The sequence below is a fragment of the Eumetopias jubatus genome, unplaced genomic scaffold (genome assembly GCF_037043125.1).
Source record: "Eumetopias jubatus isolate StellerSeaLion01/CBP00866 unplaced genomic scaffold, mEumJub1_p1.0 scaffold_15, whole genome shotgun sequence".
Classification (NCBI taxonomy): domain Eukaryota; kingdom Metazoa; phylum Chordata; class Mammalia; order Carnivora; family Otariidae; genus Eumetopias; species Eumetopias jubatus.
In genome coordinates, this window is record NW_028274821.1 from 60326029 (window position 1) to 60342121 (window position 16093).

The 16093-nt window shown below is 36.3% G+C and overlaps 1 protein-coding gene across 2 annotated transcripts in view; it reads left to right on the top strand.

Moving 5' to 3' along the window:
• The window catches only part of ZCCHC7 (zinc finger CCHC-type containing 7), a 242381-nt gene that overhangs the window by 176240 nt on the left and 50048 nt on the right, over positions 1–16093 (top strand). For both annotated transcript variants that reach the window (XM_028108674.2, XM_028108673.2), the window contains exons 3-5: positions 12029–12072; positions 13303–13428; positions 14589–14759. In XM_028108674.2, coding sequence (XP_027964475.1) covers positions 12029–12072; positions 13303–13428; positions 14589–14759 — 341 coding nt within the window. The remainder of the gene's footprint in view (positions 1–12028; positions 12073–13302; positions 13429–14588; positions 14760–16093) is intronic.

Consider the following 16093-nt stretch of genomic DNA (forward strand, 5'->3'; position numbering starts at 1 on the left):
AAAATAAGAGGAACAATTTGATGCCTAACTTGCAAATTGTTCTAATAAAATTTGTTTTATTTAAACTAATGGTAGTTAAACACTGCAAAATTTTAATGACTTAAAATGGTTTTGTGACCAATGTGAAATGGAAAGATATAAATAAGAGACAGAAATAAAGAGCAGTTTGAGAAGAATGTAAGTGAATAAAGTGGCTCAACCCTCAGGGGATTTGCATGTGGCATTGTATGTATTTCAAAAGTTTCCGTTGAAGTAACAGATGCTGCTGATGAAGTTGGGAATAGTAACTTCATTTGTGGCTGATTCAGTTGCTTATCCGAAGTGAGAAGATCCCAGGGGGATATCTGGTGTAGTGGAATTAGGCTCAGGAAAAGATATGACATAAATATCTGGCAACTTCATCTTTGTGATCTTTATTCCATAAACGTTGGCTAGGTATAGGTATGATTATTTATAAATGTCCAATTATCTTATATTTCATGTGGATCCTGTGTCTACCAAGTGATTTTATTCAATAGCAGTGATTTTTAAAGTATTTTATAGTTCTTAGAATTTTTTACTACAGAAATTCCAAGTCTTTTAGTTTTTTTTAGTCATAGAGAATCATTTTTTTTTAAGTTTTTATTTATTTATAATCTCTACACCCATCATGGGGCTCGAACTCACAACACTGAGATCAAGAGTCTCGTGCTCTAACAACCCAGCCAGCCAGGTGCCCCAAGAATTGTCTTAATGAACATGTGTATGTACAGTGACAACCCGTGAAATTGGCTGTTGGCTTATTTACCCCCAGTTCAAAACAGTGTTTACTCAGACAAGTGTGCATATTAATGTTTCCTTTTTTTCTTTTTCTTTTAAATCATTTTTTCTAATGTAATTCAGAGTATGCAAGATGTCATGCTTATAACTGGATAGATGGATAAAAACAGATGGTCCATAGAGGTATGTAGAGAACTTAACAATGTAATGAGGGAAGTAAAATATTTATTAATATAGCTGTAAACACAAGGTTGGAAGTGCCTAATCGTCTAAGAGATAAATAAGGTGTTTTTAGGGAGGGAGAAAATACTTCTACCAGAGTGAAATCAAGAGGAAATGTTACTTAAGTAATTCAGTAAACCTGAGTACCTGTGATAACTAAACAGTCCTGCTTTGGAAGATACAAAGATAGAAATGACATGGTCAAAGTCTAGGATGTTACAAAGTTGAGAGTGATTGTCTTTGCTTTTGAAGGGTTATCAGGGAAGACTTCAATGGAGGAGGTAGCACTTGAAGACCAAGTCCTAATTCCATGTTGTGAAGTTGGGGGCGGCTTGTGTTCCAGGGAATACATGCATTGGCATAGTTGCAGAGAACAACAGGACACATTGAGGAAATTATTAAGCTTAGTTGGAGCACTGAGATCAGGAAGATGAAGCCAGAGAAACAGATAAGGACCAAATCATGGAAGGCATTATGTGGCATACAAAGGAAGTTTTAAGTTTATCCTGTAGGCATCGAGGGACCATTCAGGACAGAATGTATTCATATTTCCATTTTAGAAATTCCATTCGTAGTGTATACAGATATCAAATCATTATGTTATACACCTGATACTAAAGTTGTAAAAAATAAAAGCATTCCAGTAGCAGTGGAATGGAAAATGAGTTGTGGTGTTAGAGATAGTCAGAAGTTATTAATCATCTAGCTAAGAAACTAAGTATCAGTGGGCCAATGTAATGGTATTGAGGCTGTGATGGAGAGAGAATTTACAGGATTTGGTAAGTAATTATATGAAAGGTGAGAGGGAAGAGTTGAGGTTTTTTTTTTTTTTTTAAAGATTTTATTTATTTATTCATGAGAGAGAAGAGAGAGAGAGGCAGAGGAAGAAGCAGGCTCCCAAGGAGTAGGGACCCCAATGCGGGACTCAATCCCAGGAGCCTGGGATCATGACCTGAGCCGAAGGCAGATGCCCAACCATCTGAGCCACCCAGGCGCCCAAGAGTTGAGGTTTTTTATATGGAAAATACATTGAGACAGCTTATTGAGATAGAAGACACAGGAAGAAGATGGAAGCTTTTGTCTGTTTTTAAGAGCAAGAAATGCAGAGAATGGAGAGAAAATGAATTCATTTTTATTGATTATGAGTTTGTGTTACCTGCAAGATGTCTTAATCTATATGTCCAATAGATCAGGAACTCAGGAAAAGATCTGGTCTAGAGAGACAGATTAGGGACTTCTCTCCACGGACATGTCTGACATGAGCTGGGATTACGAATCTAGAAGGAGGAGAGAAAGAGTGGAGCGTACCAAGTAACCAGTGAAGGAAGAGGAAACTGAAGGGGGTAAGAACTGGGAAAGTATTTTGTTATATCAACCATGAGAACTGTAACTGCTCACAGAGGTCAAATGAGAGAGAAGTACTGAATATTTCCCACATGCATTAGCTATGAGGAGCTCAGCCTTCAAAGGACATTTAGAATTTGTAGTCATGGAAATTGGACTGGGTTAAGTGGAAAATTGGGCAAAGAGGGAGACAATGTTGGAGATCAAGGGGGTAAAATGAGCAAAAGTACAGAAAGGGCAAAGCACTGGGAGTGTTACTTTACAAACAGTAGGACCTTTTAGTTTATTAGGTATGAGAAAAGGGAGTCTGGGCAATAAATTCAGAATTGTATTATTAATATGCCTTCAGTGCTATAACTGCCAAATTATTTAGCCTCAAGTTATCTGGTGAGAGCATTATTCACAACCTTCTCCACTTTTCTTTCTTTTCCTGACCATTTCACTGTGTTTTAGAGGAGTGAAAAAATGCCATCTCGTGCAAGTCAGAGTTTTGTCTGTACCCTGCAAGTGAGAGGATACCGAGAAGGCCCAAAATCTTGATTCCTTAGGAATTGCAGGTCTATAACAACCATTGTCTTTTTTGCCCTAGTCCCCAGTTGTGAGCTGTCTATAGACTCACAGATTATTTGGGGAGAAAACACTTGCTAAAGGTCTTACAAACTTAGAATTATAAAGAAGACCATTTTGGTGATACAGGCATCCTAAGTTAATTGCTCATTAGTAGAATTCAGTATTTCCGTGTTAAATAACTCATTCCCTAAATAATGGTGGACTTTTTAATCTTTAAAACTTGATTAATCATCTTTCTATTTTATTTTTTTAAAGATTTTACTCATTTGAGAGAGAGTGCGTGCACTCAGGGGGAGGCTCAGAGGGAGAAGCAGACTCCCCACTGAGTGGGGAGCCCAATGTGGGGCTTGATCCCAGGACCTTGCGATCATGACCTGAGCCCAAGGCAGACACTTAAAACCAACTGAGCCACTTAACCGACTGAGCCCCTCATCTTTCTGTTTTAAAAAATGAAATTATCATGGTTATTTACTTTAGCACAGTAGTGCTTTTAAGGTTGTTTCACCCAAAGATGCACATACTACTCTGTAGTAAGTTCCTTGAGGGCAGGCAATATGCCTTAGTCATCTTTCTGTCTCCTATACTGTCTTTTACAATGAGAAATATTCAGTAAATATTTGTTGAAAATTAACTCAACGCTACATTAAATGAAAACATTTTACACATTGAGGAAAGTCGCGTTACATTCTTTCTTTTTTTTTAGGTAGGCTCCACACCCAGTGTGGGGCTTGAACTCACAACCCTGAGATCAAGAGCCCCATGCTCTACTGACTGAGCCAGCCAGGTGCCTCACATTCACACTCTTAAATAATCAATAGGGAAAATAAGTTTTTAATATCTGATTTGCTGAATATTCAAACCCATTTTATGCTTGAATAAGAAAATCATACATACATACTTTTTACTGAAATCTAATGAGATTTATAATTTTTAGGTGTTAGAAATTAGGATATCTAGAAAATATAAGGCATCTCTGGCTTCCTTATAAGAAGGAGCTACAGGGGTATTGGGCTCAGGAAAAGATTCTTCTTAGACCCTGGCACCTGCGCTGCAAATAACCAACTGAGTCCTTCTGTAATCTTTGGCGATCTTTGGAATACATTTTATTAACTCCTGTTTTCTGTCATATTACTCCAGAAGATAGAACCAGCTCTATAATTGTCTGTGGCTGCTCTCAGCAAAGGAATGATCTTCAGCTGTTCCCACCCACCAGAATGTAGGCTAATGTAACTGAGGCAGAGCGGGAACTGGCTTTGCTCCTAAGAATTCTAGTCCAAACCCTTACATCCTTTGAAAACTGAATGCAGTATTACGGGTAAATAGCTACCTTAGCACTACCTTTTACAGAAAGCACTAATTGCCATTTCTTGTAGAAAGTACTACACATAAAAAAGTGAATATTTGTGTGATCATAACATATAGGGTACTGGGGATAAAATGTATATTTAAAACAATTTATAGACTCTGGATCACCATATAAATATGAAAGATGTTTACATTTATTACCATGCAGTAATAGAGAAAGTGTGTGTGTGTGTGTAATTAAGATAGCAGAATAATTCCAGAAATAGAAAATGTGTAAAATACTGTAAGGTTATGGGCTTACTTTTTTGTTTTGAAAGTTATTTCAGAAGAGATGAAGTATATTGGATGTTGCTGAATGTTACAGAGAACACTGTAATACTGTTTTATTATCTCTGCCATCAATATTAGTAGTCTGGTAGAAAGAGGCCTGCTGTGCTGTTCCTTGTGGAGAGCTCACACAATCATAAGTACAGGTATTTAAAGTTAAACCAGAAGAGGACATGGAAATTTTCTTAGTTGGAAGAATAGATTTAATATTAAGTATTCATATGTGTTTGAGGTAAAAGATGTCTTATAAGTAATAATATTTAATGCTTACTATTCTCATATATATATAAAAAGATCTATGACATTTCTTAATAAAGAAATTACCGTTACCTCTTCCAATTAAACTGTATTGTTTGCTGTATCCTTTTACCTCTTCCATTCTGTTGTGTGTACCTTTCCTTTTTACTGGCGTTCTCTCTCATCTCCATCTATTAAAATCCTGTATAGGACTTTCCCTTCCAGGTATATTGTGTAAACTTATACCAGACTTGCCCGCCTAACAAGAAATGATGAAATTAGCAGAAAAGGACTTTAAAACAACTATTATCAATAGTTGTTTATATATTATCAATATACACAGAGGTTTAAAGGGAATATAGACGACCGGCAGTACTGGGCCATGATTCATGAGAATATGGAAGCAAACAAGATGTATCCTACAGTCAACCTAAATTTCTACCTAGACACTGCATGATGGTGCCAAGAGAGGGAACCCAGGCACAGGACTAGAGCCTCACTAAGATGGGAAGCAGAGAGAAGAGTTGAGGGAGGCTAAGGAAGCTATACTTTGTGGGGCAGAGTACTGGAGGGAAGGAGCTGCGGAGGGAAAGAACTCCAGAAATCTGCATAGGGTTGCCCATGAACACCAAGGATACTGCGTTCCTACCTGTGCACAGGTAGGTCCAACTCCACTAGACTTGGACAAAAGCCTACTGTCTACAAGCTGAGCCAAAGTGAAGAGAAAGTGTGGAAAACCTGCAACATTTAATAGAAACCCCAGAAGGTACAAATTAGTTAAGTAGGGCTAAATTAGCTTTAGAGTAAATTAGCTCTACTGTGGACCTACCCTAACAAAGCTATAAAGGTCTCAAAAGAGTCAAGCTAATCTGAAATTTACTTAACTGCTTGTCAGAACAGAGTCTAACACTTCAAAGTAAGAAAACAAAATTGAGACATTCAACAGTACCATTTACAGTAACTAACATCCAAGAAAAAAAGTTACTAGGCATACAAAGGACAATGTCACTCATAACCAGGAGAAAAATCAGTTAAATAAAAGAAACCTAGAAATTACAGAGATGATGAAATTACCGGAAACAACTTTAAAGCAGCTATTAGAAATATACACTGAGGTTTAAAGAAAAAGAAATATAATAAGAGAAATGGAAGATCTGAAAAAAGAACCAAATGATCTTTTAGAACTGAAATATACAGTATTTGAGATAAAAAATGTACTGGATGAGCTTAAGTACAAATTAGCTAAATCAAAGGGAAAGAGTAAGAGTCTGTTATGGACATTTATGCTGATAATTTCAACAATTTAGAAGTAATAGACAAATTCTTTGAAAGTCACAGATTACCAAAACTGGCCCAAGCAGAACTAAAAGATGTGAATAGCTCCACACCTACTAAAGAAGTAGAATTACTTTTTCTATTACTATTTTTAGAACCTCCCTGCAAGTAAAATTCCTGGCTCACAACAAGGAAAACTCCAGCCTAGATGACTTCACTGGTGAATTCTATCAGATATTTAAGGAAGAAATAACACCAGTTCTGCACAAACTCTCCCCAACACTTCCCAACTCTTATGAGGCCAGTTTTACCCCAATATCAAAACCAGACAAAAACATTGTAAGGAAAGTATAAATCAGTATCCTTCATGAACACAGATGTAAATATTCTTAATAAAATACTAACGAATTATACAGTATATTGTAAAGCACAATACATCCTAACCAAATGGTGTTAATCCCAGAATACAAGGCCAGTTTATTTGAAAATGAATCCCTGTCATTCACCATATTAACAGAGGAAAAACCATGGGGCCATCTCAGTTGATGCAGAAAAGGCATATGATAAAATTTAAAATACAATCATATTAAAAACTCAGGAGAGTAGGAAAAGTAGGAAATTCTTTTGAATTTCCTCAACCTGTTATGAAAAATCTACAGCAGTTTGCTTAATTCAGAAAGACTGAATTTTTCACCCTTTTGGAACAAAACAAAGATTATCTTCTGTTACCACTTAAAATACTATTACACCTGGAAGTCCTTTATAATGCATTGAGGTAAGAAAAAGCAATAAAAGGCATACAGATTAGAAAGGAGGTGATAAAACTGTCTTTATTCACAGGTGAAATGATAGTGTATATAGAAAACTGGGAGGAATCTACAAAAAGCTTCTAGCACTAAGTAAATTTAGCAGATTTTCAGGATGCAAGGTGAATAAACAAAAACCAACTATATTTCTATAAACTTGTAATCAGAAATTGAAAAATGAAATTAAAAAAATAATTTAAAATTAATTTAAATGTTATTTAAAATTAATTTAAATGTTATTTAAAAATTTTTTTTCAGTAACAGGAAGAAACATGAACTACTGAGGGATAAATTTAGTAAAATATATGGAAGACCTGTCCACAGAAACCCATAAAACATTGCTGAGAAAAAGAAGACCAGTGAAGAGATACACCATATTCATGTTTTAGAAGACTTGATATTGTTTAACTTTCCAGGCTGATCTATAGATGTAGCACAATACCAATCAAAATCCCATCAAGCTTTTTTTGTAGAAATTATATTCTAAAATTTATACAGAAATCAAGGGCCCCTGGCTGGCTCAGTTAGTACTCTTGTGACTCTTAATCTTGGGGTCGGTCATGAGTTAAGCCTCACATTGGCTGTAGAGCTTACTTTAAAAGAGAAAAAAATGCAAGTTTAAATTTATGCGGATATCAAAGGATAGCCAGAGCAATCTTGAAAAAGAACACAAAAGTTGGAAAACTTATTCTACATGATTTTAGGGGGTTTTTTTGTTTTGTTTTTTTTAAAGATTTTATTCATTTATTCATGAGAGAGACAGAGGGAGAGAGAAGCAGAGGGAGAAGCAGGCTCCCAAGGAGCAGGGAGCCCGATGCGGGACTCGATCCCAGGACCCTGGGATCATGACCTGAGCCGAAGGCAGACGCTTAATCATCTGAGTCACCCAGGCGCCCATGATTTTAGGTTTTTAAAGTAAAGTTGCAATATGGTATAATGTTAGACCTGTAGCTCAGTGTAACATACTAGAACTTCTAGAAATTGACCCGCATGTATATGGTCAGTTGATTTTCAACAAAGTCGGTAAGGTAACTCAATGAAGAAAGGGTATTTTTTCAACAAATGCTGAAACAACAGGATATTCGTATGGGGAGAAATGGGTAATAACTAAGTATAAAAAGCTAAAACTATAGAATTTTAGAAGAAAACATAAAAAGCGCTTGCTTTTGTAACCTTGCATAGAGAGATTTCTCTGGACATAGAAAACCGTAAAGGGAAAAGTTGTCAGATTTATTAGTTTTGCTTTTCTGAAAACTGTTAAAAAAATGAAAAAAGCAAGCCACACTGGGAGAAAATATTTGCAAACGCATGTCTGATAAAAGACTGCTATCTAGAATATATAAAGGACTCCTCTAATTCGATCAAAGAAAGACAACCTCCTTCACTCCCCTCAAAAAATAAAAATAAAAAAACCACTCAATTTAAAAACAAGCTAACAGGTGCCTGAGTGGCTCAGTCAGTTAAGTGTCTGACTCTTGATCTCAGCTTAGGTCTTGATCTCAGGGTGGTGAGTTCGGGCCCGGTATTGGGCTCCACACTGGGCGTGTAGCCTACAATCAATCAATCAATCAATGCTAAAAATTCAAATAGTTTTTGAAAGAAGATATATGAATGGCAAATAAATACATGAAAAAATGCTTAGCATCATTAGTTATCAGAGTAACGCCCATTAAAATCTTAATGCATTACTGCATATGCATTCAAAGACTAAAATTGAAAAGACAGTTTCAAGTTTGGTGAGATTATGAAACTATGGAATTCTCATACATTGCTGATGGGAATGTGAAATGACAGAACCACTTTGGAAAAATTTGCCAGTTTCATATAAAGGTAAAGATACACTTAACCATATCCAGTAATTCTACTCCTAGGTATTTTCCCAAGGCAGATGAAAAACTTACGTCAATTAAAAAGAAATAATCAGAGTGAAAGAAGCCAAACACAAAATGGTACATAATATATGATGTTATTTATATACAGTCCTAGAACAGGCAAAGCAAATCTATGGTGACAGAAAGCAAATCAGTGGTTGCCCTGAGGTGGAGGATCAACTGCAAATATGCACAAGGTAACATTTTGGGATGGTGGAAATGTGCTATATTTGATTGTTGTGGTGGTTACGCAGGTGTGTACATTTGTCAAAATACATCATACTATATTTTTTACATGGGTATATTTTATAATATGTAAATTATACTTTAATAAAGTTTTCTTTATAGCACAGTCTTCTGGGACTTTTTTCCCCCTTTTCCCCTAAATTCAGACATTGTCTATTCTTCCTCTAAATTTACTGTAGAATTTTGTTTGATCTTCTCTTACTCCTTTCTTCTTCTTTCATTTGTCTTCTTTACTAAATTATAAGCTTTTTCGTCTTTTTTTACCGCATAGCACCTTGCTCATTGTAACCTTTCAGTATGTTTGTTGCACTGAGTTGATTTGATGCAAAGGAGTTACCAGTTATTGCTTTGATTACAATTCTGATGTTTGAAAAAAATTACAGCCCCAGATATTAGCTAGACAAGGCTCTAAGGCAGCTAAGAGTTAATATTAGGCATCTTTAAGGCAATTCTAATGTTACACTTTAGGGCAATCCCGTATTATATTCTATGGCAATGGGTGGTGAACACATGGAAGATGAGTACTTCTGGGCCCTGTGGGAAGTTGTCTTTAAGGGAAGATACCCTGTGCTAGTTGCAGAGGCATGCAGGACAATGGATTTGATTTTAATAATGAATGAAAATGCAAAAGAATCAAAGAAACTTAGTGCTAGATGGTACCATGGATGCCATTTAATCCAACCCATTATTATACAGGTCCAGTGAAGGTCAGTAACCTGCCCAGGGCCACACAGCAAATAAGAGAGAGGGTTAAGACTGGCTAAGTCCCATACCAGGAATTTAAGAAAGTGGAGTATTGGCTGCATGTAGAAGTTCTAATGAGTTGCCCTTAGACAAAGCTTCCATTAGTTTGGGATTTGGAGTTAAGAAGAAGACAGGATAGATAAAAGAGAAAGGGCAGGAGTCAACTGTTATTACCGGGATCGAACCAAAACTGGAATCATTGGGTAGCACCAGGAGTTGGCTCATGTGTTTCTGGTGAGTCTTTGTTCAGTTTACCATTGAGAAGTCTGATTTCATCTGTAATCGAAACCTGTTTTGTGTACCCGTTGATAAATTTTCTGCAGTAAGAATATACTGTAGCTTGTTGAGGAGTTAATATACAACCTGGAATATTGTTGAATCCCACAGGAATGTTGAAACAATCTAAATGGAGTCGGATCTTTCTCTCAGACCTTCCCTTTTCTCACTGTTCTCTGTTCAACTGTAAATTTATTTGGAATTGGGGGTGGTAATTGCTATTTTGCATTTCACTGGTTTTTAGGTTTTATTTTTTTTAAGGACAATATTAATGCAGTTTTTTTAATTAAAGTGATTTTTAATGGTCATTTTGAATTTTAAAGATGAAGGACACTGAGGTACAAAAGGCAGCTTTGAAACTTACAGCAGAGCATGCTCCTTAGCTGGATCTTTTGAATAAAAGAATCCCGTTGTGGATGGTGATGATGCACAGCTATTTAATGTATTCTCCATGCTCCGTGTATGGATGCAGGCTCCAAACTTTACAAAGGACATAATCATCTGCACAGCATCTCTGTTCTCCTATGGATTGGTCTTTTTGTAAAGCAGCCTTTTGGTTTTCTTAGTAAAACTATTTTATTTTAAATATATCTCTAGACACTTACTCCTGGTAGGCCTGGGGAAATGTAGATTACTTCATGTCTCCATAAAATTCCTTTCAAAGAAAAGAGTCAAGCTCGATTTGCGTTTTCAAGATAAAGAAGAGGAATAAATAGGAGGAAGGAAGAAATCTTAACTTTGCTTCAAGGAGAGAAATCCTTTGAAGAAATCTTCAATCCTTTGTGGATACCATAGCTTCTGCATTAGTCATATGTTCCTTCCTCCTTGGTCATGAGTGGACCAGAGGAATAACAGCCATTTGCAAAGGGCAAAGAGAAGAAAACAGCTGATAAAGAGGAATGTAGGGCTCCCAAGCCCCCTAGGTTTTTACATTTGTATTTTTAGATCAGTCATTGGTTTCTGGGTATTTGATCTCCTTATTTGTTGTTTTATTTCACTGTGTTTGTTATAAAATACAGTGTTAAATTTCTAGCCCCCAATTGTGAGATTGTATTCAAAGTCCAGTTTTTAAAAATGTTACAATGAAAGTCAACTACAATGGGAAGCTAGTAGACATAGTTAATACTGATATTGGAAGGCAAAACCTTTCCTCTGCCTTGGGTCTGGGTGGTGGAGGCCTGTGAACTAACTAGTGAGTGATACAGAGATTAACAGGAGGAAAGACAAAGTGTGGGAGCGCGCAGTAATAAGCAACTCAACTCAGTTGCCAGAGGTAAAGGTTTGTTTACCAACCTAACATAAGAATTTAGGGCTTCAGGGCGCCTGGGTGGCTCAGTTGGTTAAGCGACTGCCTTCGGTTCAGGTCATGATCCTGGAGTCACTGGTTTGAGTCCCGCATCGGGCTCCCTGCTCGGCAGGGAGTCTACTTCTCCCTCTGACCCTCCCCCCTCTCATGTGCTCTCTCTCAAATAAATAAATAAAATCTTTAAAAAAAAAAAGAATTTAGGGTTTCGAAGGATGGAACGTTTTTGATGATGCTGGTTTATACATCTTGGTGTTTTCAGAATGTTCTAGAAGCCAAAGTCAGTCACTTCCCTGACTGGAGACCCTGGGTGGGGGGTGGGGGGGGTGTCCTGCAGCTGACTTTCATAAACCTCTGCTTTAATCAGATAAAGGAAGTTTAGATAAGATTTTTTTCTGCATCTGCTACTGGGTTTTTTGTTTCTTCACTGATTTTTTTTTTAATTTGTTTATGGCTTCATTATTTTCAAAGCATTTTCACGTATCTCATTTGAGTCTCAGAGTATTTTTTAGGTAGAAGGGACAAATATTATTCCCATGAATCTTACAGGTAAGAAAATTGAGATTAAGAGAGATTAAGTATTTGTTCAGAGCCACACAAGTAATACAGAGCCAAGATAAGAGGTTATTCACATATCTCACCACACCTTTGGGGTCCAGTTTCAGTACTGACAAATTGAATAATGTCAATCTATAAGTGCTTTAAGGTGTCAAGATTTCAGTAACATTTTATTTGTTTTGTAGGAGAAGATGATGTAAGTTGGTTCATCAGTGACAAAGACGCGGAGGTAAAAAAATTGTTTTTTGAAGTTATGAATAGTAGATTAATAAATTCCTTTGATTTGAAGTTTCCTTCCTGAACTTCAGTATGATAACTTAATAAACTTTTTAGAGACAGGAGTGGTCCAAGTATGTTGTAAGAAAAAGTTTGATTTCAGTATATGGTGATTGAATTTGTCAGAAGTGTGGTTCAGCCTTGATTTTTGTCAGTCTGTTAATTGCCATAATGATTTAGTCCCCTTTCCCTTCTGTTTCTTCTCTGCCATGGTGAGTCCTCTCAGCCCATATTGCCTGGTACCACTAAAGATCAACACCGGAAATAACTGCTTCTTCAGTGTAAGGAAATGGTTAGTCTATATTTAGGATGTGGCAGGTGTTTGTCTTTGTCAATTATTAGCCTTAATTGTGACAGATGGTTAGAAAAGAGAATAATTTTACAACTTAGTAAAAAAGTTTTAAGAGATAATTAGATTGTGTCTACATTGGGCCTACCTGGTTAATCCAGCAGAATAACAAGTAAAAGATGAAAAGCTTTTTCAAAGATGAAATTCTACCCAACAGGGTAAAAGCATGGTTGGCATTTACATATTCCCCTTTAGGTATTCCATATGATATGTTTTGCTAATACTCTTTTGCAAGACACTAGATTTTGGCTAGAATATGGGAGAACTAGAATTGGGTTACTGTAGGCAGAATAGATCTTAAAAGTACTCTATTGGAAGGAAGTTATCTCATTGTCTCTTAGAAATTATAATCCAGTTTATAGGCAGTAACCCTGGGCTGTTCAAAAGAGAGAATGGGTTTGGTCATTACATGGGTTTTATAACTTTAAAGACAAAAAAACATTTTAAAAAATCCCTTAGGTAAAAATTTAAGCAAGTTTCTCATTCAGAAAAATATGATATACATTCATATATAGAAATCAGCAATATCTTTGGCTCTGAATGTCACCAGAATGTCTAAATGATGCCTATCAGTACCCCTACTGGACCTCAACTGTAAGTAGAGGAAGATACAAAAGAAATGGAACCATATGGAGAGGTGTAAAAGAATGGGGTGGGGGGACAGACAAGAAGTAGAGTTGTCTTCATGGCAACCCCTTTTAAGTTTTTCTAACTTCTTTTAAGAACACAAAAGTTCCCTGTTGCTGGGTTCTATAGATTAAATAGACTATAGCTGTTAATTCTTTTGAACAGAGTGAAATATTTTTTTTAATTATTGATTTTTTTCCCCCTTAGGCCCAGATAGTTAATAATAGATCATCTGGAAGATGGACCCACCGATACTATTCAGCCAACAAAAATGTTACCTGTAGAAATTGTGACAAATGTGGCCATTTATCGAAAAACTGCCCCTTTCCACAAGTATGTGAAATACATAATGTTTCTTTCCTCTTTGTTAAAAATCAAAATCTTAAGAGTGAACCCCTATAACCTTAGAATTCAAATCTTGCATAATATGTGTGTAGATTTCACATTACATTTTCATGTGGGTCACAGCCTAGAATAGTAGCAGAGAAGGAACAATGAAGTTTAGAGTCAGAAAAACCTAGAATCAATTTAGCTGTCCATTGGTAGTTGCATAACCTTAGGCAAATCATTTCACCCTCTATGCCTCTGTTTTCTTGTCTATAGAATGAGGAAATTAAATCGAATGATTCCTGAGACCCCTCTCACTTCCAAACCTACTTTATGAGACAGCTTTCTCTCTTTTTTTTTTAAGATTTTATTTATTTATTTGACAGAGAGAGACACAGTGAGAGAGGAAACATAAGCATGGGGATTGGGAGAAGGAGAAGGAGAAACAGGCTTCCCGCTGAGCAGGTAGCCTGATGCGGGGCTCAGTCCCAGGACCCGGGGATCATGACCTGAGCCGAAGGCAGACACTTAATGACTGAGCCACCCAGGTGCCCCGAGACAGCTTTTTCATTGTGGGGTAATTTTCATTGTTAGAAAGTTATCATTTTAAGCATTTATCTATGTTTATTGTGTAAATTACGTTAAACAGATACATCAACCTTTGGAACAACACAGAACTCAAGTTCTTAGATGTTCCCTGACACATAGTAAGCCCTCAAGAAACATTCCTTCCATTTACCTACTCCTTCTTCCAAATGATTGTCTTTCAGATGTTTGAGACAGCTCTTAGGTTTCCTCTTTGTCTTTGGTCCTCCAGGCAAAGCAGCCTCTTTCAGTATCTGTTCCTCCTAAGACTTAGCTTTCAGATCCTCAACTTTCCCCAGGCACAATCCACTTTGTCAGTGTTCCTACAAGATGAGGCATAAGAAGTAGATGCCAGTTAATAGTACATGCGCAATGAGCCTTTTTAGCAACCGCAGGATACAGATAGCTTGTGTTAAAGCTCTGATTTCAGACATTTTATTTGATATTACAGTTACACTCAAGATTTGACCTTCATTGGGGTCTCAAAATGGAAATAAATTTTATGGAATTATACAGAAAAAGAAAATCTTCTATTTGAGACCAAACTATTTTGCTAAAGAGGTTTTCTGTTTGCCACCTAGAAAGTCCGCCCCTGCTGTCTCTGTTCTGAGAGAGGACACCTCCAATATGCCTGCCCGGCCCGCTTTTGCTTAGGCTGTTCTTTGCCTATGTCTTCCACTCACAGATGTCTTGAAAGGCCTTCCTGGAGAAAACGATGTGACCGATGTGATATGATAGGCCACTATGCTGATGTGAGTATCCTGCGTATAACTGATTTGTCGGACTTTGGGGGCAGTGTGCCAATTTGTAACTATCAGTCAGCCTACCTAAAAGAATGTTTATTCTATACCATATATGATGATAGCCATGTCCCTTTGGCTACTGATCATCTAAAGCAATGTTCTAATAGGGATCCTACTGAATGGTTCATCAGGAGGCAGCATCAAGAAATATTGTAAACCTATGCTTGCCTCCTTTGCTTAATATGCTTGCCAAGTAAAGGTTTGAAATAAAAGAGGTATGTAATTAATAACATGTAAAATTTATGTACCTATTCATTCATAGTTAGATGAAAATATATACCTACTTAGCAGTTGTATACAAAGGTCTATATGAAGCCTGGCTTGATGCTGCTTATTGATGACTCTTGCTGATATAATAGCCTTAAGCAAGAAGGACAAAACCACCAATACTTTAGATCTGCTTATCTTAGTTCACTTTTTAGATTTAAAAAAAAAATAATTTAGAAGACATTCAGTTACCTATAGCACATTAAATTTTAGCGCATTATTTTGGACATCATTTTGCATCATATGGAGTTTTAGTCAAAATTTCAAAGACCAGAAGGGCTGTAGAAGTTGTTTTTTTTTTTTAAAGTAAGAATCTTTTCTTTTTAATTTATACTTCACAAAGACATGCTACAAAGCACAAACATTTTTCTAATTTTATTTATATTGGAGTATACCTATAACCTTTTGCCTAAAAGAGTGATATGGCTTTCTACTGAGATGAATTTCAGATTAAAACATTACTAGAATATGAATGTTTGGTATATATGTCTCTCATGTAAATATATCAACTACTGATTATAATTTTTAAAGTGTCTTTTTAAACAAATAAAAGATAAGGTCACTGTCTATACATTGTTCTACAATTTGACTTTTTTCTCCTTAATTCCTTATGAATGCATATCTCTGCATTAGCTCATATCTACCTGTCAAAGGCTAACTTTTACTCCACTGTATAGATTTACCAGTTTACCCAGCAATTTCTTTACCGATATATCTATATTTATAGTTACAGCCCATTTTTTAAAGCAAACAGTGCTACAATAAATATCTTTGTGTGTGTGTGTGCGTGTGTGTGTAAGATCATTTCAGTAAGTCAGATTCTAAGTGGGATTGTGTAATAAAAGGATATATACATTTATATCTGGATAAATATTGTCCAGTTGCTCTTCTAAAAGGTGGTACCAGTGGGGGCACCTGACTGGCTCAATCAGTAGAGCATGGCAACTTTTGATCTCGGGGGTTGTAAGTTAAAGCCCCACGTTGGGTGTAGAGATTACTTAAAAATAAAACTTTAA